The sequence below is a fragment of the Phascolarctos cinereus genome, unplaced genomic scaffold (genome assembly GCF_003287225.1).
Source record: "Phascolarctos cinereus isolate Bilbo 61053 unplaced genomic scaffold, phaCin_HiC Scaffold_726;HRSCAF=1367, whole genome shotgun sequence".
Taxonomy (NCBI): Eukaryota; Metazoa; Chordata; class Mammalia; order Diprotodontia; family Phascolarctidae; genus Phascolarctos; species Phascolarctos cinereus.
In genome coordinates this window covers 224,553,394-224,580,259 of record NW_027556098.1, presented here as the reverse complement: position 1 = coordinate 224,580,259, position 26,866 = coordinate 224,553,394, and the positions used below count along the sequence as shown (strand labels likewise).

At 35.6% G+C, this 26,866-nt stretch overlaps 1 protein-coding gene across 4 annotated transcripts in view; it reads left to right on the top strand.

Annotated features, from left to right (window-relative positions):
* The window catches only part of SCN2A (sodium voltage-gated channel alpha subunit 2), a 157,640-nt gene extending 132,318 nt beyond the window's left edge, over window positions 1-25,322 (top strand). For all 4 annotated transcript variants that reach the window (XM_020990856.1, XM_020990855.2, XM_020990858.2 and 1 more), the window contains 8 exons: window positions 314-487; window positions 3,870-3,992; window positions 11,136-11,417; window positions 12,086-12,139; window positions 15,328-15,465; window positions 15,849-15,953; window positions 21,101-21,371; window positions 23,394-25,322. In XM_020990856.1, the coding sequence (XP_020846515.1) occupies window positions 314-487; window positions 3,870-3,992; window positions 11,136-11,417; window positions 12,086-12,139; window positions 15,328-15,465; window positions 15,849-15,953; window positions 21,101-21,371; window positions 23,394-24,589 (2,343 nt within the window). In that variant the 3' untranslated portion in view covers window positions 24,590-25,322. The remainder of the gene's footprint in view (window positions 1-313; window positions 488-3,869; window positions 3,993-11,135; window positions 11,418-12,085; window positions 12,140-15,327; window positions 15,466-15,848; window positions 15,954-21,100; window positions 21,372-23,393) is intronic.
* Window positions 25,323-26,866: the final 1,544 nt, after the last annotated feature.

The following is a 26,866-nucleotide window of genomic DNA, read 5'->3' as shown; positions in this document are numbered from 1 at the left end:
TACAGATGCTTTCCTGAGGAAGAAAGAGCTCCTGAGACATCAACCTAACTGAATGAGGAAACCAGCTAACCATGACAGAGTACTCAACTATCCCATCAATTTAGTCAAAATGGTTGAACTGCTTTTATGGGAAAATAACTATACAGTGAGACTCAGTTGTAGAAAAACAACAAGCCATCTAGCCTAAGGCTCCTGGAGATGCTATGATTTAACTACCCAAAAGAATACATTTACACATTTTCTCCAGCACAGAGGAATTTAATCTAAAACCATTCATGTCATTAAACAATTAATAGAAAGCTTTCTTTTGTAGGCCTTTGAAGACATATATATTGAACAGCGAAAAACAATAAAGACAATGTTGGAATATGCTGACAAGGTTTTCACCTATATTTTCATTCTGGAAATGCTTCTGAAGTGGGTTGCATATGGTTTTCAAATGTATTTTACTAATGCCTGGTGCTGGCTGGACTTTCTTATTGTTGATGTAAGTATTCTACAGTTTCTCATTTTGTAACTATTTGCATATTTTTTCATAAAATATCAATCACCCTTTCAATAGTTGCAGTAGTGGAGAGAAACAGTAATGTAGATAATCTGAAATAATTCTAAAGATCTCATTCAAAATTGTTTCATATATTAACCTGTCAGATCTCTAGTTTATCCATGAAGAAAGGAGCTAAGCCTACTACCTAAATATGAAAATGTCATCAAGAATTATTAAGATCTTCTGTAGCTAATACAACACTACTGTGTGTTTTCTTTTCCAGAAAAAGGAAAGCATCAGAGGCTAGGTTGATTTCACATGAATGATGTTACTGTTTGATTATGTTTAGCACATTAATTCACCTTTATTTGTATCTACTATTTGATTCTATTATGTGAGAAGTGTCTTTTATATCCTATTGACAACACTCTTTCTCTTACTTATTAATTTAGTTATCTAACTTGTTAAGTTAGATAACTTTTAAGTTAGATATCTAACTTCAGTTATAGTTAAGATATAGTTATATATCTTATGTATATATAACATATACATAAGATATAGTTAAGATAATGACATTAGATAACTAACTTAATAATTCAATAACCGATTAAGTAGTTATCTAAAGTTTAGATTTGTGTGTATGTTAGTTGCTGGATTTATAATTCTTCTATGTTTTTTGGAGCAATGAGCATATTTTTACTTAAATTTAATTTGGAAGAGAAGAAAGTGTTATAATTTTGTTTTATATTGCTCTTTTTATTTTAGTTGTGCCATTGGTTTCTGAATAAGGAATATAATAAATAATAAATATATAATAATATAAATTATATATTATTCTAATTAAAATGGGTAAATGTTTTTTATATATGTTATTATTATATCTCTAGATTCAAGTTGCCCTTATTCCCAATTCTTTTTATCCTACTTACTTTGAGAACTAGAGATAGAAACATCCTATAAACAAATCTCTGAGTTAGCATTTTAACATTAGAGTCACATAAGCAATTTATTGATTGCAAAAGTCAGCTACTTTGTGCTAGCCTCATTAACCTCTGATTTTGCCCTAGGTAAGGGAATTTCTCAACTTCATTAAAGTACTTAAGCCTCACTGTTAGAAAATTCTCCTTAGCTCTAACTTGTTAAATTTAAGGATCTTTCCAAATTTGGCTTGAGCCAGTTTGCTTTTGTTAGGCTCTCCATAATTGAGAATCACTGCTGTTCTTGATCCTTTGGATACACTAAATGTCAGGCACTTCAACTGCACAAGTTCAGAAATTGTAGTTCTTCAGATAAGGTTTCCTTTTGATATGTATGTGAAGAAAGGGCTTGAAAAGCAATTAGATGGTGGAAAGAACGATTTAGTGAGACTGTTTAAACTACTCCAGAGCACAAACTTTTCAAGCACCTTCAAGTAGTACTTCAAAGTAGCAATGGTGACTTTTTATCACAAGCAATAACTGACATATGCTGTCAGATAATTCCTCTTCATTGATTCAAGCCCACCATTTTGTTAGCCAAATTTAAATTGTTATTTTCCTGGAAAATAAAGTTCCATTTTCTTTTAAAGCAAAGTGTTATGGTGTGGGCAATGAAGTTGGTGTAAAAAACAAACCCAGGTTTAAATTCTACTTATAACTCCTGTGTCCTTGTTTTGCAACCAAAAAACCCCCAAAACACACACACACACACACACACACATATATGTACATATATTATCCTATATTATCAACACATATGTGGAGGAAAAATAACCTTGTTATTGAAATGTGCTGTTTGACTTAATTACCACAGCCACACCCCCATTCTTTAGTAGACTAAATGCACTAAACCTGGCTGAATTGTTCTCTCTTCTGCTATAGACTGAATTACAAAACCTGCTGAATGTACAGTAGGACTTGCACACATCCTTCTTTAGCTGCATACAACCCCACAAATGGTACAATCAACTTTCCAGACCAACATCTTTATCAGGAGAGTGGACATCCCATCAGTCCATTCAAATGCTGCAGAATGCTGCTGATATCCCATGTACCTAAATGGACCTGAAAGGCTATAGAAGATAGATGTCCATTCTAAAAAGTCTGAGTCTGAAGTTTCTTCAGGCATTCTACCTTAGCAGGATAATAAATAATCTTCCTTTTACTTAGGCTACTCACTTTATTTGCCCTCCAGTCTTGTCCACCTGTTGATGGATGAGATTGTCCCCTGGGTCTCAAGGACCTCAGGCTGAGAAATTTCCTAACAGACAAACATATGCAATCATTAATTTAGATGGCATAATTTGTTTGAAGTAGTGAGTTTTGCCCTCTAACTATCCATCTATATGATAAATCATTTGAATACTTTTAAATTAAGCAGGTTTCTTATGAAACTATTAATGCTGTATTTTTGAAAATTCTATTCCCATTCTCTAACTTGTTTCCATTTTTTTGTGATATAAATTAATTTTGGGATAAAATAAGGCTTTTCTTTACTCGTGTATAGTTTTAATTAATCCATTTCATATTTTAAAAGGAGATTGGTGATTCCTGTTGTTAGCAGTAATAAATTGTCTCTTTTTAGCCCACTTAGAGATTTTATCAATTATAAAATTAGTCATGTGTGAGAATGAATAAAGAAACTGTTTATTTATAAATCTTTGATTGGGCAGCTAGGTGGCACAGTGAATAGAGTGCTGGGCCTGGGGTCAGGAAGACCTGAGTTCAAATTTGACCTCAGATACTTATTAGTTGTGTGACCCCAGGCAAGTCACTCAACCCTGTTTGCCTGTTTCTTCATCTGTAAAATGAGCTGGAGAAGGAAATGGCAAACCTCTGCAGTATCTTTGCCAAGAAAACCCAGATGGGGTCATGAAAAGTTGGACATGACTAAAAATGACTAAACAACAACAGAATTTTTGATTAATTTAAATAAATTTCTTGATTTTTCTTTTTATCCATTTCTTTTTTTATCTAATCAATTAACTCTGTTCAGCTACTTGGACTTCATAATGAAAAACCTAAGATGAATGAAGCAACTATATCTAGGGTGTCTGTGTTTCATATTAACCTTTGGTTTCATTAAATTGCCTTTGTGCTTAGCTTGGTTTTTCTTTTTCTTTTTCTTTTCTTTTTTTTTTTTTTTGATTACTCCGATCATCCAAAGACAATGTGAAATTATTAAGTGCTTGTCACAAGCTTCCATAAAAGTAGAGTAGTAATCTGCCCTATGACAGTGTTCTCACTCTTTTTTTAAAAAATAAGAATTTCCTCTAAAATGTTTTTTGAAAAAAAATTGACCTATTACGGCTTTTCCTTTCTAGTATGTTTATGTCACAGACTAAGCTTGTTTTGTATAAAGACTTTCTAATATTAATGAATATCCTCTTCTTCTTTTCACATAGGTCTCTTTGGTTAGCTTAACTGCAAATGCCTTGGGCTACTCAGAGCTTGGTGCCATTAAATCTCTTCGGACACTAAGAGCTTTGAGGCCCTTAAGAGCCTTATCTCGATTTGAAGGGATGAGGGTAAGACCACACTTCTTTAACCTTCTGAGAGAATTCACACAATAGAAAAAAAAAGAAAGCTGGCAGCTTAAAAATGTCAAATTCATGAAGAATTATCAAATTTTCTTCCTATGGAGTGGAGGGGGCAGTATATTTACTTAGTAAGTTAGTCATATATCTCAAACGCCTGCTCTGCTAGGGAGAGAGATACATAAGGATATACTGCCTTCAAGGAGCAAACCATGCAATTGCATGTTTTATGTTTTTAAAAACACTTTCACAGAAAACCTTTCCATGTGTGGTGTAAAGGAATGAGCACTGGAATCAAGGAGTTAGAGTGCCTAATTCTGGTCCCACCCACTAACTTGCTATGTTCTTTAGGCATGTCACTTCACACCCTCAGATTCCTCATCTCTAAACTGAGTGGGTTGAACTAAGTGGTCTCAAAGATCCCTTCTACCTCTGATGCTCTATGATCTGTGATTCTAGTTGTTTAAAGAAAATAAAGCAAGTTTTATTACTCCTTTTTTATAATTAAATTTTATTTTTTTCAATGATCAGGGGCAGCTAGGTGGTGCAGTGGATAGAGCACCGGCCCTGGATTCAGGAGGACCTGAGTTCAAATCCGGCCTCAGACACATAACACTTATTAGCTGTGTGACTCTGGGCAAGACACTTAACCCCATTGCCTACCCAAATATAAAAAAAAACCATCAGATGCTTACTTTTTGTTTTCTCTACCTCCTTCCCCCCATCAAAAAGAGGAAGAAAAACAAAACCCTTAAAACAAATTCTCATATTGGCCATGTCCAAAAATATGACTCATTCTGTGTGTTTACTTAATCAGCAACTAGCAGGTTGTATGTAGCATTCTTCATCATTGATCCTCTGGAATCATGACAGATCATTGTGTGAATCAGATCAAAATTGTTCGTTTTCCTGGTTCCATACCTGGTTCTACTTACTTCTTTCTACATTACTTCATACAGGTCTTCCCAAATTTCTCTGAAATTGTCTGTTTTATAATTTCTCATAGTACAATAGTATTCCATTATGTTCATATGCTCTAATTTATTCAGCCATTCCCCAAATGATGAGCTCATCCCTTCTCTTGGTTTCCAGTTCTTTGCCACTCAAAAAATAAATAAATAAATAAAAAGAGGTGCTCTAAATACATAAATATATAACATAATATTATTATATACATACACATATACATATTGTATATGTATATATGCTCTGATTGACTCAGAGTGAATGTAAATGGAAATTATTTCTGTTTCAGCCAGAAACCCTGAAGGTCTTCCTTTTCCCCTCCCAGTTTGATTCTTTTTTTCTGGACCATGCTAAAAAGGCCATTCTTTGCCTCATTTTTTTTTTACCTGGCCTTAATTACTAAATGGGAGTTGCCTCAGTCAAACTGAGACCTGCTAAAGACCTTAGCTTTAAAAGGCCAAGGTCTCCTACCACATCTGGGGCCATCTCCAGTAGTCCTGATGTATATCTGGCCATTGGACCCCGATGGCTCAGGGAGGGAAGAGAGGGGGAGAAAGTGAAGCTGGTGACTGTGCATAGGCCTCCCTCACTTAATACAATTCACTCAAATGTCATGGCATCACCTCCACAATGTCATGGTCCTCTTCGAGAATGAAGGACAAACAAAAACAAATATATATGTGTGTGTGTGTGTGTATACATATACATATACAGATATATATATATATGCATATACAGATATATATTATGTATATATAAAATCTTTTCCTCTTTCTTTGATCTCTTTGGGATATAGGCTCAGTAGTGGTACTGGTGGGTCAACAAGCTTGCACAGTTTAGTAAGATTGGAGGCATTGTTCCAAATTATTTACCAAAATGGCTATACCATTATTTTCTTTCAATAGATGAGAAAATTGATAGAGTGAAGTTAAACAACTTGCCTAAGGTCACACAATACATTTACTAGCAGGAGGCTAAAATCCAAGTCTCCTGATTTATAGTCTTCTAATACCCACTCCTGATCATCTGGTGGACAAGACAGACTCAAATGGAAGAAAATTACTTAAGAGTACTTACAAAACAATCCTTAAACATATCCAAGTTAGCAAAATACAGACCAAGTAGATGAGGGATGAAGGAATGTACAATAAAAGAATAATTACAGTTGAAAAGATTTAAATGCCCTCCATTTATTCACAGAACTGATAATGTCATAGCTAAATTGAATTTAGGGGTACTTAGAAAGCAGTTACTTGAGTCACCATCACCATCCTGCAGTGGCTTATGCCAAACTTTATATGTGTGGATATACACACACACAAATAAAAACATACATACATACATATATATATATATATATATATATAAATGTATATATATGTATATATATAAATATACACACACATATGTATACACATATATATTTAAGCACACACATATGTATACATACATACATACACACACACATATCCTACACATCCTTTATTCATCATCCAATAGTCATTTTGCTTTTTCCTTTCCACTGTGTCACCAGAATTTTCAACTTAGACTATATTTTTTAGCTTTCTTTCCCTTTCTCTATATGCTTCTCAGTAGTTGCTTTTATTCTCCTTTCAATAACAATCACAAAATTATAGAATTTATAGAATCATGCAACTTTGAGACTGAAAGGGACCTTAGAAATCATCTAGTCTAATTATTTTATGTGCCTTTGGAAAAGGAAATGGATTTAGTTAATGTGAACAAGACAATAAATTTGAAAAGGTAGGAACAAGATTTAGCCGATGTGAATCCGTTAGATAGATTTCTAATGTGCCCAGCTCTGTGGGAATTCCCCATCATGTTGTGAAGGAGGTGAACCAGGACTCAGATCAGGGGTGTTCATTTCATTTATAAATGTGCAGGAAATCCCAGTTGGTGTAATTTAAAACTGCCAGATATTTCTTCACAGCATCCTCACTGTTCCATTTCTGATGTTTGGAGGGCTTTCCCCCCCCCCCAAGGGATTCATGTCAGAAACTGCTTCTTTAGCTTTAGGGCTCAGACTGAAATGGATAAAAAGTAGGTCAGACATTGGACATGGAGTCCTTACACAAGAAACAAGATATAAAGGAACTGTGAAGAATTTGCCCTGACATTTTCAATCCTCTGAGGCAAAGACCCTGAAGCCAGATGCTCACACCTCCAATAACATGCTGATACTATCTCCCTTGCAGTGACAATTCATAAATGGAACATTTAGAAAATGATGCTTTCCATGATATTTAAGAACATATTTGAGAAAAATTTTAAGGCTAGGTCTATGTGGTAGAAACACGACTAATTGAAGTAGTCCAAAAAAATCACTGAAGCTGCAACTGTTTTTCTAATATACATTTCACCAAATTACTAGTAAGCCACATGCTTTTCTATGCAAATGAAAAATGAAAACATGAATGTATTATCTCTTCCCTAGAGAAAAAATGTTCACTAAAAAACATTCATATATAAAGGTCAGAAGAGAATTTGGAAAAAAAAAATCTGGTCTTTCTTAGGGCTTTTAAAAATGTATAAGCTTTTTATATTAATTTTTAAATGCTAAAAAAGTTATTAAATAAACCATTTTTATGGTTCCTAGACTATTTGAAATAGCTATTCCATTGTGCATTTATTTTTTCATGCTTTCCACTTTTTTTCTTCAAGTTTTTTTCCTTTCTTTTGCAACCTATCCAATGTTATTTATTTTAGAATTTCTAGAAATATTTTCATTTTATCATCTTTATTGAAGGACTTAAACATTAACTATTTTTGCTTCTGAGGAGTTCAAAACATGTTTTCTCATCTATATGATATCAGTAAGAGATTAAAAGATAGCTATTTTCTTTATTTTATAAGTAGAGAAATTTGGATAACAATTCTGGAACCCAAATAAAGATCTCCTATCCCAACACCAGTGCTATTTTCTAGCTTATACCGCATTTCTACAATAATTTGACTTTTCTAACTGGATGATATAATCACCTAGAAATCAATTAAGTTCAATTCAACAAGCATTTATTAAGTACTCACTACATGTTATGCACTGTGCTAGGCATTGGAAACTGAATACAGAGACAAAAAAAACTGAAAAATAGTCCCTGCTTTTTAGGGAGCTGAGGAGTCTAAGAAGCAAGGATGGAGAGCATTCCAAGCATACAGAATGATTTGTGTAAAGGCACCGAAGTGAAAGGAAGTGTGGTGTAATGGGTTGGGCTCTGGATTTGGAGTCAGAAAGACTTGGGTTCAGATCTTGCCTAAGACACTTAGTACCTATGTGACCTTGAGTAATTCACTTCACTTCTCTGTCCTTCAGTGCTCTCATCTATAAAATGAGGTTGGGCTTGATGAGCTTCTAAGAACCATTCTAGCTCTAAATTTTTGATCCTATATATGAGAGAATAAATATTGAGTTTAGAGAACAAACAGGTTATTAGTCTGGGACGCAGAATGTATGGAAGGGAATAATGTGAAATAAGTCTGGAAAGGTGAGTGGGAACCAGATTTGAAAACATTTAAATGGCAGGCTGAGGCATTTGTGTTTTCTTTTAGAGACCATAGGGAGCTACTAGAGATGTTTGAGCAGGTGAGTGACATGGCCAGATTTGTGCTTTAGAAGGATTATTTTGGTGGCCGAATGGAGATTAAAAGTAGGTAAACCAGTTAGGAGGCTAGTTCTCAGGCAAGAAAGGATAAGATCCACGTGAGTGGAAAGAAGGGAATGTTGTGATGATAGAATCAATAGGACTTGGCAACTGATTAGCTCAAGGAAAGGAAAGAATATAAGATGCCTCCAAAACTGCCTACTTTGAATGAGTGGAAAGATGGTGCTGTCCTCAACTGAAATGGTAAGGTTTGAAAAGAGAGAAAGGTTTAAGGGAAAGACAGTGAGTTCAGTTTTGAACATGAAGAATTAAAGAAGCATATGAAACTTTGGAGATAGTCAGCAGGCAATTAATAGGCAGAATTAGAATTCAGAAAAGAGATGAGGGCTGGATATGTTTGGATTTGAGAGTCATCTTATTTGAGATGAAAATTGAACCCCTTAGGAACTGTAGAGATTACTAAAACAAGGGAGGAGACAGAGAGGAAGAGATAGAGAGATAGAGACAAAAAGAATTAATATGGTGGCCCAGAATAGAACCTTGGAATATTCCCATGGCAAGGGAGGAGATGGATAATGATCCCAGAAGGAAAATGAGAAAAGGTCATTGGATTTGTTAAGATTTCACTGGTAAACCTAGAAATCAGTTTCAGTCAAGTAGTGAGATTAAAGGGGTTGAGAAGTGAGTGGGAGGGGAGGAAGTGAATGTCAATGAATGTAGACAGTTTTTTAAAGGAATTTGACTATAAAAGGGAGGAGAAATGTCAGACAATAGCTTTAAGGTATGACAGAATCAAGTCAAGATTTTTTAAAGATGGAGAGACTTGAGCAAGTCTTTAGAAAGCAAGGAGAAACCAGTAGATAAGAACTCAAAGAAGAGCAGGAGAAATAGAGTTACTGAAGAGGCAAGTTCCAAGAGGAGATGAGAGGGGATGGAAATAAGGGCATCGTGAAAATGGGTGGCTTGGCAAGGAGAAGGTTGACTTTTTCCTCAGAGATTGGAACAAGAGAGTCAGGTGGTCAGCAAGCATTTATTAAATGTCTACTCTGTGCTAAGCTTCATGCTAAGCACTGGGAATACTTAAAAAGACAAAAGACAGCCTCCACCCTCAAGGAACATAGGGAGGCAACACATAAATAACTGGGTAAAAACAAGGTATATTCTTTGTGAATTAAGGAAATCTGAAAAGGTCAGGCATTAACATCTGGGGGAACCTAAAAATAACTTCTATAGAAGATGGGATTTGAGCTGAGTCTTGAAGGAAGCCAAGGAAATTATGAGGCTGAAGTGAGGAGGCAGAGCCATCCAGACCTGGGAGACAGCCAGTACAAATGAGTGGAGATGGGAGATGGAGGATTGTTCTGGGAACTGCAAGTAGGCAAGTGTGACTGGGTCATAGAGTGTGCAGAGCAGGTGAGATGAATGTGCAAAGAGTCAAAGTTATGAAGAGCTTTAAATGCAATCCAGAGGACTTTATATTTGATCTTGGAGATAATAGGGAATCACTGGAATTCAGTGAGCAGAAGGATAATATGGTCAGCTCTATACTTAAAAAAATACTTTGCAGCTAAGTGGAGGATTAGAGTAGGGGGGGATCTGAGGCAAGGAGATCAATCCGAAGGCTACTGAAGTAGTACAAGTGAGAGATGATGAAGGTCCAAGCTAGATTTATGGTTATAGGAATGAAAAGAAGGAGGCACATATAAGATATATTATAAAAGTAGAAATGACAAGAGCTGGTTGTTACCAGTCTAGATATGTGGGATGAGTGAATGTGAAGAATAGAGGATGACACCAAGGTTATGGATGATGATGGATGACTACAGGAAAGTTGGGAAAAGGACAGGGTTTAGGGGGAAAGGTACTGGTTCCATTTTGGACATATTGAGTTTTAAATGCATTCAGGACATACCATTTGAGATATTCAAGATTTGCCATTTCCTTCTCTAGCTCATTTTACAGATATGGAAACTAAGGCAAACAGGGTTAAGTGACTTGTCCAGGGTCACACAGCTGGTAAATATCTGAGGCCAAATTTGAAGTCTTCCTGACTCCCTGACCAGTGTTCTATCCACTGTGCCACCTGGCAATGTAACTCCTCTTACTATTAGATATGAGGTTCAGATAATCAAGATTTTTACAATACCTCTGCTGTACTCAGTATTCTTTTTAAAATATCAGACAAGTCTATGTACTCTCCACCATTTTTTGTATTTGAGATTTGTTCCATTCTTCAGTGACTTAAAAAAATGTTTTGACCTTTATTGCTTGTGTTCCCTAACATACTCAAAGACTAAAGATATATCTTACAAGTGCCAGTTTTCTACTTATTTGACATTCTCTGAGTGAGATGATTGTGTAATTTTTTAAACTATTATCTTCAACATTTATTTTTAGCATTTAACTTTTAACATTCCCTGATAACAGAGATGTATTCACTGTCATTTCACTGTTATTCACTAGCAATTCACAAAAGCTTCTTAAAACACTCAGTAAAAGAAGTCCTTGGTAGTGATGTAACTTATTCTTTCTTTCCTCTTTCTACCAGGTGGTTGTGAATGCCCTTTTGGGCGCAATCCCCTCTATCATGAATGTACTTCTGGTTTGTCTAATATTTTGGCTAATATTCAGCATCATGGGAGTGAATCTTTTTGCTGGAAAGTTTTACCACTGTATTAACACCACCACTGGAGAGATGTTTGACATAAGTGTTGTCAACAATTTGAGTGAATGCCAGGCCCTTATAGACAGTAATCAAACTGCCCGATGGAAAAATGTGAAAGTAAACTTTGATAATGTGGGACTTGGATATCTTTCTTTGTTACAAGTGGTAAGTAACCCTACTGTTTCTTAATCTTTGTAACCTATATAATGTGATTAACAGTGAGTCAAATAGTTACTATATAAATTTTATATATGATAGGACCCTGGAAAGAAATCCAGAGCCTTCAGGAAATGTTGTGTTATGCAGCGTTAGATTTTTATTGAGGGAACTGGTTCTCAATATAGGATGTTTGCTTCAAAATGATGTGCCCCACCATATTAAAGGAGACCAATGCTGCCTTGCTGTTAACAAGTCACAGCCAATCCAATGCCAATTTACCTCCTGCGTTGTCTATTATGCTCTTTAATTATATGTTGGTTATGCTCTAATTGTATGTTGGTTATGCATGTGTGTGAACATAAACAAAAATGTGTATGTTCATGTGCATGCATAACCAATATACCTACAATTATTGCAGAAATTGGCAAAGGTGAAAGTTTAGAGATAATTGCTTATATGATCACATATTTTAGTTGTAGGTAATATTATGGGGATTAAATTACAAAAGGGAAAGAATACCTGTAAGGGTAAATCATGATATATTTATTATACTGATAATTGAATGCAGATTGATAATCTTAATAAGATCTCATCATAGAATAGCTTAGTTTATTTTTCTAATATCAACATTTTAGAGTGAAATTATGTAATGTATCTTGCTCCCCCTACCCCAGGCTACATTTAAAGGATGGATGGATATCATGTATGCAGCTGTTGATTCACGAAATGTAAGTATATTTGGAGGTATCATTTAATTTGGCTATATATGTATACATATATATATATATACATATATTTATATATATACAAATATATGTATATATATATATACATATATATATACATATATATATACGTATATATATATATATATATATATATATATATATATAATGCCACTATATTTCAGTTGAATGGCACTATAGATGGAAGAAAATGGAGGCAAATTTCCAGCATAAATCTATTTTGAAAGATAATAACATATGAAATTCTTTTTGAAATAGTCAAAAACATCTAGGTGGTGCAGTGGATAAAATACTGGCTTTGGAGTCAGGAACACCTGAATCTGAATCCTGCCTTAGACAATGACTAGCTGTATGACCCTGGGAAGTCACTTAATCTTTCTCAAACTCAATTTCCTAATCTATAAAATAGGAATGGTACCTACCTCCTAAGGTTATCTCAAATGAGATAATATGTAAAATTCTAGCTACTATAATTTTCATAATAGTAAAATATATTATACTTTTAATTCATATGGCATTTTTCTTAAGCTTAAAGAATTTTCACATGTATTCTTTCATGTGTCAGAATTTTCCTTACTTAAAATGTTTGATTAGGATTTCATAAAAAAACCCATAAAAAATAAAGTATTCATTATACTTCATATAAGGCATAATTTTACTACTATTATTTTGTTTAAATATATTCCTACTAATCTAAATATTGCATTTACAACCCTACCATGTAAGTAAAAATAATATAGTATTAACCAAGAAAAGCATCTAAATTTAAAAAACACTTTTATCCAGTACCCTCTCTTACCTCATTCTGTTCTCATCTAACATTACAAAAAATATTACAATTCTTTTTTTCTGCTTATGAACTTTCTCTCTCTCTCTCTCTCTCTCTCTCTCTCTCTCTCTCACTCTCTCTCTCTCTTGCTACTTCAAAAAAATGTATCTTGTGTAATGTATTATCAGCATGTTAAAAGATGGGGAAATTCAGAAGCTAATTCTGTGTGTCTGGCTCTTTTGATTGTATAGAAATTAATGTGGATAACTATGGTGATTTGCCACCTGAAGTAAATTTGGATGAAAACAAAGGACATAATAAGCCAGCCTCACACAGTCACACTTAAAACTTGTGTGAGGTACCATGAAGCCAACAATCCATCATACTGATGGATTTTTGTCCAACTTGAACTTTTGATTCTTGCTAGGAACCAAACCCTTGAAGCTGGAACCCTGATCATACATAATTCTGCTTTTTGCTGGTTTTCAGCTTTGGATACCACCTATTGTTACTACTGCTCTGCCTATCCAATTTTCCTACCATTTTCTTGATCTTGACTCCCTTCCATCATATCCTGATCTATATTTTTAGGTATATAACACCCTGTTTACTTCTTTCCCTACTGGGCTGTGACCATAGGCATAGCTACCACAATTTTTAAAAATCACTTTGATTAACTGATTGCCAATCAATCAAATAATTGATTTTTTTCATATTCAATTGACTTGAGTTCATTTCTTTTTTCATTCAATTTGCACAAGTATTTTGCCCAAAGTCCTATATGTAATAGTGGGGCCAGATTTCAATTTATTTTTCTTCATTCTTCAACCTATATATATGTAGAAGAATTAATAGTTGGACTCTCTTTTTAGCTAATATGAAGGCCCTTAAAGAAAAACATCACTCTCTAGATGATATACTTCTATTATTCTTCTGTTAGGAAATTTCTTAAAACAAAGTTTTTTCAATCCCTATACTTTTGGAGTAATTGTTACATTTCCTAAGATCAACTTGAGACAACCAAGCTTTAGAGCAACTACTACATTCATTTGTGTGTGTGTGTGTGTGTGTGTGTGTGTGTGTGTACTATACACTTTTAACTTCAACCCAATTTCCCTTGCTTTCCTCAGTTGATTAGTGTATGGTGCTGATTGTGATATTTGCTATTTGAATTTGCAAGAACAACTTTCGAAAGACTGAGTTTAATTCCCTTTAAGAATTTTGACTGTAATTAAAATATGCTGCTACCAGCGAGATGGTGATACCTTTGTGATGGATTCACAATCAAGCTTCCTACTCATGTGATTAACAGAAAGAAAATATTAGTGCTTTCCCTTTTAATTATGCTTTTCTTTTTACATAAACATAAGTACACTTTGATTACTATCACTGGCCTCTCTGACATAACATGTATGTAGCATTAGATAAAACTTGCTTGTCTGCTATAGGTCTTGCTTCTTTTAAAGACAACATATTTCAGGGCAGCTATGTGGTTCAGTAGATAGAGCATCGGCCTTGAAGTCAGGAGAACCTGAGTTCAAATCCAGCTTCAGACCAAACACTTGACACTAGCTATGTGACCCTGGGCAAGTCACTTAACCCTAATTGCCTTGCAAAAACAAAAAATAAAATAAAAATGAAGGTAGCTATCAGCTATCAAAATCATGACTGATCTATAATGGACTTAGTTAGTTTTTCTTGCCTAATTGAATGTGACTAATTAACACTGTTGAGTTAGAACACTATGCCAATGAGATAAGTTAAAGGTGGACCAGTTACTTTTATCCATAGTGTCATAGGTGTGGAAAGGAACTTAGAGGTCATCACATCCAGCCCCCTCATTTTATGGATGAGACAAGAGAGCTTGAATGACTTCTCCAGGGTCAGTCACATAGCTGGTGAGTGTCTGTGGTAGGATTTGAACTTGACTTTAACCACAGGTTATACCCTAAGCCCTGCTCAGTTAACCTGCCATGACACTGGTTACAACAGGGACCATTTAGGGGAACACCGTTGATCGTAAGGGCTTTGCCCTAAGATGGATAAATATAACATGATAACTAGAAATCCAGCACCCAAGCACATGTCCTTCTGCCATCTCTGTATATGAAGGACAGCTTATTTGTTACTACAATACAGCTGTTTTTCTGAAATGGAATTATATGCAGTCACTTAAACCTTTTTCTGTGAAATTCTATACTTTCTCAAGTTAGGCTCTGTAAAATTGATTTCAGTAGTCACTAGCTAAACACATCACATTTTAGTACCTAACAAAATCTGTCTGGTGCTTAGTTCTTTTTTATTTTCAGAAATTTAGACACATCTTAGAGAATAAGAACTCCATGATGTTATTTCTGTAAAATATTTCTTCCTGACAGTCATCATTCTCCATGTCTTATAGGTAGAGTGGCAACCGAAGTATGAAGACAATTTATACATGTATCTTTATTTTGTCATCTTTATAATTTTTGGGTCATTCTTCACTCTGAACCTCTTCATCGGTGTCATCATAGATAACTTCAATCAACAGAAAAAGAAGATAAGTATCATGAAGGTCAATTACTGTTCCCCAAATTAACCTAAACGTATTATACTTTCTCCTTTGGGTTCCAAAATAGTATAACCTAGAGTAATAATAATCAAACTCCAGAAAGAAGATTTTTATAAGTCATGATAAACTCCAACATCAGATCACTTAATGATGCTTTTTATCATATAATATGCCTGACAACCAGGGCTATATAATTCAATGTATTGAGTGAAACTGTATATATATATAAATGCAGGGGTATAAAATTAGAAAAGGTATCATTTCTAAGAAATTTTGAAAAGAGCCAAGTTCCTCAACATTAATGAGCTTTGCCAGATACTCTGGCTAATGGATTTACCTGATTGTAACCAGTTTTACTTTCACTTCTTTACTTTGGAGGTCAAGATATCTTTATGACAGAAGAACAGAAGAAATACTACAATGCCATGAAAAAACTAGGTTCCAAGAAACCACAAAAACCTATACCTCGACCTGCGGTAAGACAGTTTTCATAGCAGGGTAATAGCTGTGCTACCCAACATTTTAGCCATCAGAAAACTGTAGATATCATTATTTCTAATAGTCTGCACACTTTTACTCCTTTCGTGTCAGAAACTAATTAGACTCATCAATTCAACAAGCATTTCTGGAGTGACTACTGTGTACCCGAAGCATTATTTATTGAAGGTCTGCTAGGCTTGGTCTCTGCCCTCAAAGTTCTTACCTCTGAGGAAAAACAAGATTACCCACATGTAAAAGAATTGGATATTGCACCATGGGACGTTAGGGGAAGTAGGAGGATCTCAAATATACAGAAATGCTGTGTTCAGTCCAACAAATTTGTACCAGTAAAATTATTTCCCCCTCTGGCTGCCTCCAGGATGGCATGTCTAGTTGTCTAATCTGACTGTTGATTCATAGGGACACCTCCAGGCTCTTCCCTCATCCATAAAGGATCAGGTCTGGCTGCCAAGCCCTGAAGCCCCATGGGCTTTCTGGGAATACCTTCCATGAGTGCATATTGGGTGAGGCACAGGAAGTTAATTGTCCTGCCTACCCTGGAAAAGTTGATGTCTCCACTATTATGCCCTTTGGGTTCTGCTGTTTTCACACTTTTTCACCATCCAATAATATGCTGATTATAAAAGGAGTTCCAGTGGCCCCCTGAGATCCCTGAGTGAATGAAGCAATTGGAGATAATGAAATAAGATGTAGTTATGTTAAATGCTATGGTACATATCCTTCAGGAGTTTAGAAAAGTAGAGATCCCTATAATTTTAAGTCTGGACAAGTGGGATTTGAATTGACTCTAGCAAGGTGAATAAGGTTTGTAGAAGTGAAGAGAGCAGGAGAAAGTATTACATATTGGGGTAAAAACATAAACTAACATGTTATAGCTGGAAAGGCAATGACAAGGGCCTGGCTAAAATGTAGGATTTGTAATGGAGAGTAGTGGGCTATAAAGTGAGCCTGGATTTTAATATAAGCATGGGAATTTCAACTTGGGATGATAGGTATTAGAGAGCTATTATAGATTTTTTTGAGTAGGATCTTGAAACAGGTCTTTTGGAAAGATTAATCTGGCAGAAGATGTAAGAAGGATTAATTTCTAAGACAAGACCAGTTATAAAGCTATTCAACAATCCCAGTCCTAGACTGGGGTTCTAATAGAACTGAAGAATTAAAGGAAAAAATCTGCCCTGATTGACTAGATATCAAAAAAAAAAGTAGAATTTATTAAAAATTACTTTGAGGTGACTAAAATGGTGATCTGTTTGACAGAAATAGGAAGGGAAAAACTTACTTGGGAAAGAAAATGATACACTAAATTTTGGGCACATTTAATTTCAAATCATGGCAGAACATCCAAATTTCTGTTTACAGGAGGAAGTTAGGGGGAACAAAGAACTGGAGTTAAGGGAATGATATTTACTCGGTATGTAGCTTTAAGAATTATTAGCATAAAGAAATTAAAGTTGAATCAATGAGAACTTACTAGGACTTCAGGTCCTAAATTATTTTAGTATCCCTGCACCTAGCACTGTACCTTATACAAGTTATATAATTAATGTTTATTAAATTGACATGAAGTGAACTGATTTGAACTGTCAAATGCCATGGAGAAGTAAAGAATGATGAGGAATGAGAAAAGATGCTGTATTCCTATAGAAGGAAATCATTGGTCACTTTTGAGCAGTTTCATCGGTGGTGAGGCCACAAAACAAATTAGAAGGGGGTTGAGAACTGTGATACTGAGTGGTTAGGAAATGGAAGCAATCAATTAGTCAAATGACAGGCATTTATTAAACCACTATACTGTGTGAAGTAGAGGAAGATAGGATACAAGTGGAAAGTGAGATACTCCCTCCCCTCAAGAAGCTTATATTATGATAGCAGGATTCAGGAGTTTCAAAGATAAGTACTTACAGGATATCTAGAAAGAAATATACAATAATGTTTTTAAAGTTAAGTCAAAGACAAGTCAACAAGCATTTATTGTTTACTTTATACTAAGCATTGTGCTAAACACCAAAAATACACATTTGCTTTTTTTGCAAAAAGCAAAAGACAATCCCTGTCCTCAAAGAACTTACATTCTAGTAAGAAAAGACAACATATAAAAAATGAAAAATCTATGCACATGGGAGATGGGGAGAGTAGCAATGTCCAGAAAGTCAGAAATAGAGACAGAAGAGGGAAGAAGGATGGTTGGCCTCGACTCCTCCTCAAAATGGTGGTTCTGGGAGGAACTCATCAGTGAGAGAAATCAGCCACAGAGACAGTGGGACTGGACCTAGCAAGGAGGCAAAGGCCTTTTGAATGAAATGGCACTTTAGCGGAACTGTGCTGAGATTTAGGGCTAATAAGAGTCAGTGGTGAGGAGGGAGTGCATTTAACCAAAGGGAACAGCCTAAGGAAGGCACGAAATAGATGTCATGTGTGGGAAATGGCAAGTCCAACAATCTGGCTGAAGTGGAGAGTTTGTGTGAGTGAGAGTCATGAGTAATGTGAAATCAGCCTGCAAATATAAGCTAGAGCTATAGTGTGAAGAAGGGCTTTAAATGTCAAAGGGATTTATGTTTTACCCCAGGCGCAGTGGGGAGCCAATGAATCTTCCTGAGCAGGGTAGTGACCTGGTCAAACATGTGCTTTAGGAATATCAATTTGGCAGCTATGTGGAAGACAAAGCAAAGACTGAATGCAGAGAAACCAATTGTGAAGATATTGCCATAGTCCAAGTGAAAGGTATTAAGGACTTAGATTAGAATAGTAGTGATAAGAGTAGAGAGAAGGGGATAGGCAGAGAGTTGTTGAGGAGATCAAATTGATAAGACTTGACAACTAATTAGTGTGGACAGTGAGAGAGAGTGAAGAATAAAGGTGATTCAAAATTATGAACCCAGATGATTGGAAAAATATGATATCCTTGACAAAAAAAATGGGAAATTAGGAGGGATGGGGTTATGGGAAAACTTATGAGTTAGTTCTGGTTTAATTCTGTTGAGTTGCAGATGCCTATGGGACATCTGGATAGACTGTCACGCTGTCGATTAGATACAGAACCTGGAGGGAGGGAGGGAGGGGGAGAGAGAGAGAGAGAGAGAGAGAGAGAGAGAGAGAGAGAGAGAGAGAGAGAGAGAGAGAGAGAGAGAGAGAGAGAGAGAGATGAGGGTTATATGCCTAGCTCAGGATATTATATGTATAATCTAATACCAGGAAGCGGATGAGATGAAATCATCAGATAATCATCAGATAGAGAGTAAGGAGAGAGAGGAGAGGGCACAGGGCAGGTGGGACCTGGATGATGAACTTGCAAAGAAAACAGAGAAGGAATAGTTCTGTGGATAGGAAGAACGCCATCACAGAGCCTTTTCACAAAAACCCCAGGAAGGTAAGAGTTTTCAGTAGGAAAGCATATGAACCACCCAAAAGGCAACTTTTGACCATGAAAAGGAAATGTAACTAGAAGGGGCCATAGGGGAAAATACCAGGTTTCTGTTGTTTTCCTTTTTGAGATAGAGGAGAGAATATTCAGGCCTAAGGGCATAAACCAAAGGAGAAGTAGAGAGAGAGAGGAGATAAGTATAAAGAGCAGAGCTCTTCAGGACCTGGAAAAGGTAATGATCCAGAATGCCCCTCCCTGAGTCAAATTTAGAAAAAGGATCTCCTCTTCCTCTGAACCCAAAGCAAAAGAACAGAAATGGGTGTGGGAAGTGGGGGAGTGATATATTTTTCCCCGAGTAAAGAGCCCAAAGGAAGGAACTCACACAAGTTGACAAGTTCTTCATCAGAACAAGAAGTCATTCACAGAGAGTGAGAGTAGTTTTTCTTACCCTGGAGTAAACTAGAGACTAGGAGATGATTGCACCTGCATAACCTCTATCAGGTTGCTTACTGCCCTGGGGAAGAGGCAGGGTAAGGAGGGAAGGAGAAAAATCTGGAATTCAACATCTTATTTTTTTAAATGAATGCTAAAAACCACCTTTACATGCAAGTGGAAAAAAATAAAATTCTATTTAGAAATTTAAAAGAAAAAAAGAGAGAAAATGAGAAAGAATTGTCAAGGGCAGTGTGGAAGTGACAGGCCAGCAATCTATAGTGGGCCAAGTCTATATGCCCTTTAATTTCCTCAAGCATTAGCTATTGCTAGGCAGTTTCATTGGAGAAAGAGATCGATGATCCTGGGCTGGTGATTGGAGTGGAGCAGGTTTAATTAAAATGACAAGAAGGTAAAAAAATCCATGCTACTGCCAAAGAGGCCAGGTATCTTCAGTTAAGGCAGGAATGCAGGGAGGATTCCTTTTCTATTTTCCATCATTCATTCTGAAGAGAATGTTAGGTCTCTATTTTTCAGAACCTTTTTATAAACATCATCAATTTATATATGTAAGTCACTTTACTTTCATTCATTTATGAGTGGAAAGAACTAAAACCCAAAAAAAAGGCAATAAATGAGACCACCTAGGGCAACACAAATTCACCCTTCATCATTCTTGGCTGACACTCCCCACTCTACAGGTATTTTAGATAATAAAGCTTTACTTTAATACTAGTTATTTATTGAGTGCCTCCTCTGTTTGGCGCAATAGAGGTGGCATGGTACAGAGGCCAAAACCAGAGTTAGAGGACCTTGGTTCAAAATCTGACTTTTGATTCTTACTGCTTACGTGACCATAGACAAGTCACCTAACCTCATTAGCCCAAGCTTCCCCATCTGTAAAATGAAAGAGTTGGATTAGATAGTCTTATACTGTAGTTCATGTAATCACTCAACAAGCCTTTGTTGAGTACCTTCCATGTGTCAGTAACTACGCTGGACACTGTGGTTGAAATAAATACTGAGATAATCTCTGATCTCATGGGTTTATGTTCTTATTTATTAGGAGAGGTTCACTAAATCCTAAAATGAGCTCCTTAATGTATATACTAAGGGCATTTAATCTTACAGAAAAGTCATCTACATGAAATAAACATGTTTGAAAAACATATAAATACACTGACACACAAAAGACATAAACACAGTAACACCTATTTGGTCTGATTTTTAATGTTTTTTTCTATATTTTCGTAATGAATTCTGCTAAAATAAATTTAATAAGAAAATTCCTATTTGTTTCTAAAAGAAGTCTTTCTTTTGTTTCAGAATAAATTCCAGGGAATGGTCTTTGATTTTGTAACCAGACAAGTCTTTGATATCAGCATCATGATTCTCATCTGCCTCAACATGGTCACCATGATGGTGGAGACTGATGATCAGAGTCAAGAAATGACTAATATTCTGTATTGGATTAATCTGGTGTTCATTGTCCTCTTCACTGGTGAATGTGTGCTGAAACTGATCTCGCTTCGCTACTATTATTTCACCATAGGATGGAACATTTTTGATTTTGTGGTGGTCATTCTCTCCATTGTTGGTAAGGAAAGGCTATTTTTCCTAAAATAAAAAAGTTAGTAAAAAGTCAAACTTGTTTTTGAAAACTTTGACATAGCTTTGCATTCATCTTTTTCACTCATCCAGATCTTTCAAACAAGTCTAATAATCCATTCTTCAGCTTGTCATCTTCGTGGTTGCATGCTATGCCTGAAATGAAGTGTAAAGAAAGCATTTGTTTTCATCAGGATTCATTTATCATCTTTGTTCATGCCAGAAGCTGATAAATGTAGCTTTGGCATAATACTGTAACATGTAGTACAAAACAATGCAGTATATAAAAAATGATCTAGTAAATACAGGTATTGTTTTGAACAAAGAACTGACACAAAGACACATTACTCAGAATCAAAGAATCCAGAAAAATATGATGTTCTTTGAGTAACTAGAATAGTGGATCAGTAGAGGCTTCTTTCTCATTCTCCTCCCACCCCACCACCCCCACTTTTGGTCCAGCCATTTTTTGTTTTTATAAAATACTGTAGGTGTTTTTAAATGTAATTTCTACTTAAAATTTTCAATTTTAGAACTAGACTTTGTTTTCAAAAACACAAAACAAATTTTTCATTCCATTTCACTCAGATTCACCATTCCTTGACTAGAAAGAAATATAGATGCATCAAAAACAAAAACTGATGCTCTTGTGTTTACCAAATAGTTTATCAGTATTGAGTATTCATTCATTCATTCATACGAGTATTCATTCATTTTTAGTAACTAAGTTTACTGAAGGTCATTCAATGTTCATTACTGTCCTCAGTAATCATTTGCCTATCTAGAGAGTAGCTAGTCCTTCTCACAGGGCTTCAGATTGTACCCAGAACTTTAAAGTTTGAAGTCAATCCACCTCCACACCCTGCTTCAATGAAGGATTTGTGCTCCAGCAAGAAACAGGGGCTCATTTAGAAACCAGCCATGTAAGACAGTACAGAAGAAGAGGGTGATAATTTAGTTGAGGAAATAGAACATATAAGTCGATAGATAGATAGAGGGATGGATGGATAGATGGATAGATAATTACCATTGAAATAGAATTTAATTTGACTGGTGACAAACATTTTTAAAAGAATTTACAAAATAAATGTTTCTTTTTCTCCCACAAATAAAGGAACATAACATGTGTAGATATACACATACATGTATAGGCAGAGAGGCAGCGTGATATGGTAGATAGAAAGCTGGCCTAAAAGCCAAGAAGAACTAGGGTCAACTACCACCTTTGAAAAATACTAACTGTGCATGATCCTAGCCAAGTCACTTAACTTCTTAGGACATTTGACAATTTTTTAATACTATAAGTTGTAGAGAAAGAATTGATTTGCTTTAATAAAGGGAATTTCCTTACCTAAGAGTACCTTATTTCCATGAAGTCACAGATCTAGTCCCTATGTCTAGATGGCATAATTGATACTCTGTATGTGTGTGTGTGTGTGTATACATATGTATATACATATATGTATGGTCCACTGTTGTATTGTGTATCTTATATGCATTGTGTATACACAGACATATGAATTATTTATAAGGATATATACATATACATGCCCATATGTGTCTATATACCTAACTATATTTATATGTCTATAAATTCATATATACAGAGACAGAGACTTCTATAAATGATAATACTTTTTTTGTTTTTGAGCATGAGTGCTATTATTAGATTTCTGAAGGAGAAATTTCCTATATTGCTATCATTCTCAGGACTTTCATTGGCTTTCATACCTCTTTGTTGCATCTTATTTCTCTTGAAATTGAAAATATCTCCACCAATAACTTAAGTCAAAGTGTTGGTGGGATCCTTCTAACACATATAAGCTGAATTTCTTGATCTGAATTTTTTCTGAGTTAAAATAATAATAATAATAATAATTTAAGGCCATTTGTGTGTTAAAAATCAGAATATTATCAAACTAGCCCTTGTCATTGTAATATGTAATTTATCATAGTTTCATGCTGAATATGCTTTATCTTTGTGTGTGTGTGTGTGTGTTTATTCTCATAGGCATGTTTCTAGCAGAGCTAATAGAAAAATATTTCGTGTCCCCCACCCTGTTTCGAGTGATCCGTCTTGCCAGAATTGGACGAATCCTTCGTCTCATCAAAGGAGCAAAGGGTATCCGGACACTTCTCTTTGCTTTGATGATGTCCCTCCCTGCTCTGTTTAACATTGGTCTCCTTCTCTTCCTGGTCATGTTTATCTATGCTATCTTTGGAATGTCCAACTTTGCCTATGTCAAGAGGGAAGTTGGAATTGATGACATGTTCAACTTTGAGACCTTTGGCAACAGCATGATCTGCCTCTTCCAAATCACCACATCTGCTGGTTGGGATGGTTTGCTTGCACCCATTCTTAACAGTGGACCACCAGACTGTGACCCTGAAAAAGATCACCCTGGAAGTTCAGTCAAAGGAGACTGTGGCAACCCATCTGTTGGGATTTTCTTTTTTGTCAGTTATATCATCATCTCATTCCTGGTGGTTGTAAACATGTACATTGCTGTTATCCTGGAGAACTTCAGTGTTGCAACTGAAGAAAGTGCAGAGCCACTGAGTGAGGATGACTTTGAGATGTTCTACGAGGTTTGGGAGAAGTTTGATCCTGACGCCACCCAGTTCATAGAATTCTGTAAACTCTCTGATTTTGCAGACGCACTGGATCCACCTCTTCTTATAGCAAAACCAAACAAAGTCCAGCTCATAGCCATGGACCTGCCCATGGTTAGTGGGGACCGAATTCACTGCCTTGACATCTTATTTGCTTTCACAAAGCGTGTTTTGGGTGAGAGTGGAGAAATGGATGCTCTCAGAATACAGATGGAAGAGCGGTTCATGGCATCTAATCCTTCCAAAGTCTCCTATGAGCCAATCACCACTACTCTGAAACGCAAACAAGAGGAAGTGTCTGCAGTCATCATCCAGCGGGCTTATCGACGTCATCTCTTGAGGCAAAAAGTTAAAAAAGTTTCATGTATATATAAAAAAGACAAAAGTAAGGAAGGCAATGGACTCCCTATCAAAGAAGATATGATTATTGATAAACTGAACGAGAATTCAACACCAGAGAAAACTGATGTGACCCCTTCCACCACCTCTCCACCTTCATACGATAGTGTAACAAAACCTGAAAAGGAAAAATATGAAAAAGACAAAACGGAAAAGGAAGACAAAGGGAAAGATGTCAGGGAAGGCAAAAAGTAATTTTTAAAAAGAGAGAAAAAGAAAGAAAGAAAGAAAAGGAAAAAAGAGGAAAGAAAAGAAAGAAAAGAAACAAAGAATATTCCCCTTTGTGACCATTTGTTTACAGCCTGTGAAGGTGACGTATTTGTGTCAACAGGACTCCTTCAAGGAGGTTTATGCCAAACTGACTGTTTTTACAAATACATCCTTAAAGGTCAGTGCCTCTCACAAGACAGTGACCCCTAGTCAATCCGCTGTGACTCTGGAAGCCAGAGTAACAAGCTTGACAAGGGGTTTCTGTTCTCACTACCAGCTGACACTGCTGAAGAGAAGAGACAAGAATGGCTACGCAGACTGTAGGGACAAGTCAAAGGAGTGAAAAGTGAAAAGTTTATGTATGTTTAACACATGACACTTGACTATGGTAATTGTATCCACTGCTTATGTTTCAACTGCCACATCTGCCATATTTTTACAAAATCTGTGTTGGTGAATTTATCTTTTTTTTAATTCACAGGTTGTTTACTATTATATGTGACTATTTTTGTAAATGGGTTTTATGTTGGGGGGATAATGGGTTCAAGGGAGGGCAGACTACAATTCTCTATATTGTACAGACAGAAATGATTTGCATGAAGGCATGTCGCACTGCTAACTCATGCACGGGAAAACATTACATCACAAAAAGAAACAGCTTAACTACTTCATGTTTCAGGATGTTTCTAAATTTTGAGGTGCTTAAATAGCGATTTACGTTTAAGGTGTCTCATCCAGACAAATCTTAATGTGCCTGTAAAAGTCCTGTAGAATCCACAAGAATTAAAGAGTTGTTTTATTTTTACACAATCCATTATATGTGTGTATATATTTATATTTAGATATAAATATATATATTAAAGTTGGTTCAGATTGTCACTCAGAGTCCCGGCAGCACGAATTTATGTTCTCAGTAAGTGTCCTTTGGCATAAAACAAAAATACCCTAGTAGTCTTTCTGAGGAAACTAAATTGACCCCCAAACATCAACATACACATACATACACAAAGCCCATTATAAAGTTAATTCTGCTTTCTCCTGCAGTATTGTTTAGCCATCTTCTGCTCTGGGCAAGGTTGACACAGTATGTGTCCAAAAATTAACAAATGAGCAAACAAAAGTCTACTATGTAAATAATAATTTTACCTAGTGGTGCATGTTTGAGCAAAGAAATTTTTAAAAAATAATAAAATAATGACCTGAGCACAGTATTTATTGCATCAAATATGTACCACAGTAAGTGTAGTTTGCAAGCTTTCAACAGGTATTATGATGTAATTGGTACCATTATTAATAGTTCGGGAGCTATCACTGATGCATGTTTTATCTTGCCTATGCTGCTGTATCTTACTCCTTCCACTGTTCAGAAGTCTAATATGGGAAGCCATATGTCAGTGGTAAAGTGAAACCAATCGTTCAACCGAGACCTCATTCCTCCATGTCATTAAGCAATAGGTTGCAGCAATCTTAAGAGCTTTTTGCTTTGCATTCTTAAATTTTAAGTGAATTCTGTGCGGTATATAGAAAGACTGTACAAATATGTTGCCAGCTGCTTAAATCTGTTAAAAAAATATATATGGTTAGAGTTTTCTAATAAAATATAAATACTGTAAAAAGTTCATTTTATTTTATTTTTCAGCATTTTGTACATAAAATAAGAAATTACAACTATCTTCTGCTTCATGTCACAGTCACTTTTATTACTTTCTGTTCATAGCACTTTTTAAATTGAAGCACTTCACAAAAGAAGAAATAAAGACAAGGATGAGTCATCGATTTCTGCTTTTTTTTTTTTATTAGTACTGTATATTTGCACACATTTTAATGTGAAATAAATCTCAAATGAGGACAAAATTCACTTGCTTCCAAATAGTAATATTGTGTCGTGGAGAGGGGGGGTGGGTGGGGAAGATGAACTGTGATTTCTAGCACTGCCTAATTCACAAGTTTGAGTCCATTGTCTTTAGGTCATGAAACCATTTCTCTTTTTTCCAAGAGTTTGTTTCCACAGACTACTCTTAATCTTGTTGATTCATGCTGCACTAGACCTGTTCTAGAGATAAGATGGGATCCACATCCTGTTTCCACAAGAACCATGTATTGGTTGTATATTCAGTCATATCAAGGACGTTTTGTGTTTCTTACCCAAGCAAAAAGTTCAATGTAGATTACTTTTTATTAGTTATTGACTTGTAGTGTGTTGGTGAACTGCATGTAGGAAAATGCTATTACCATAAAGAAAGGTAAACCACATTACAATCA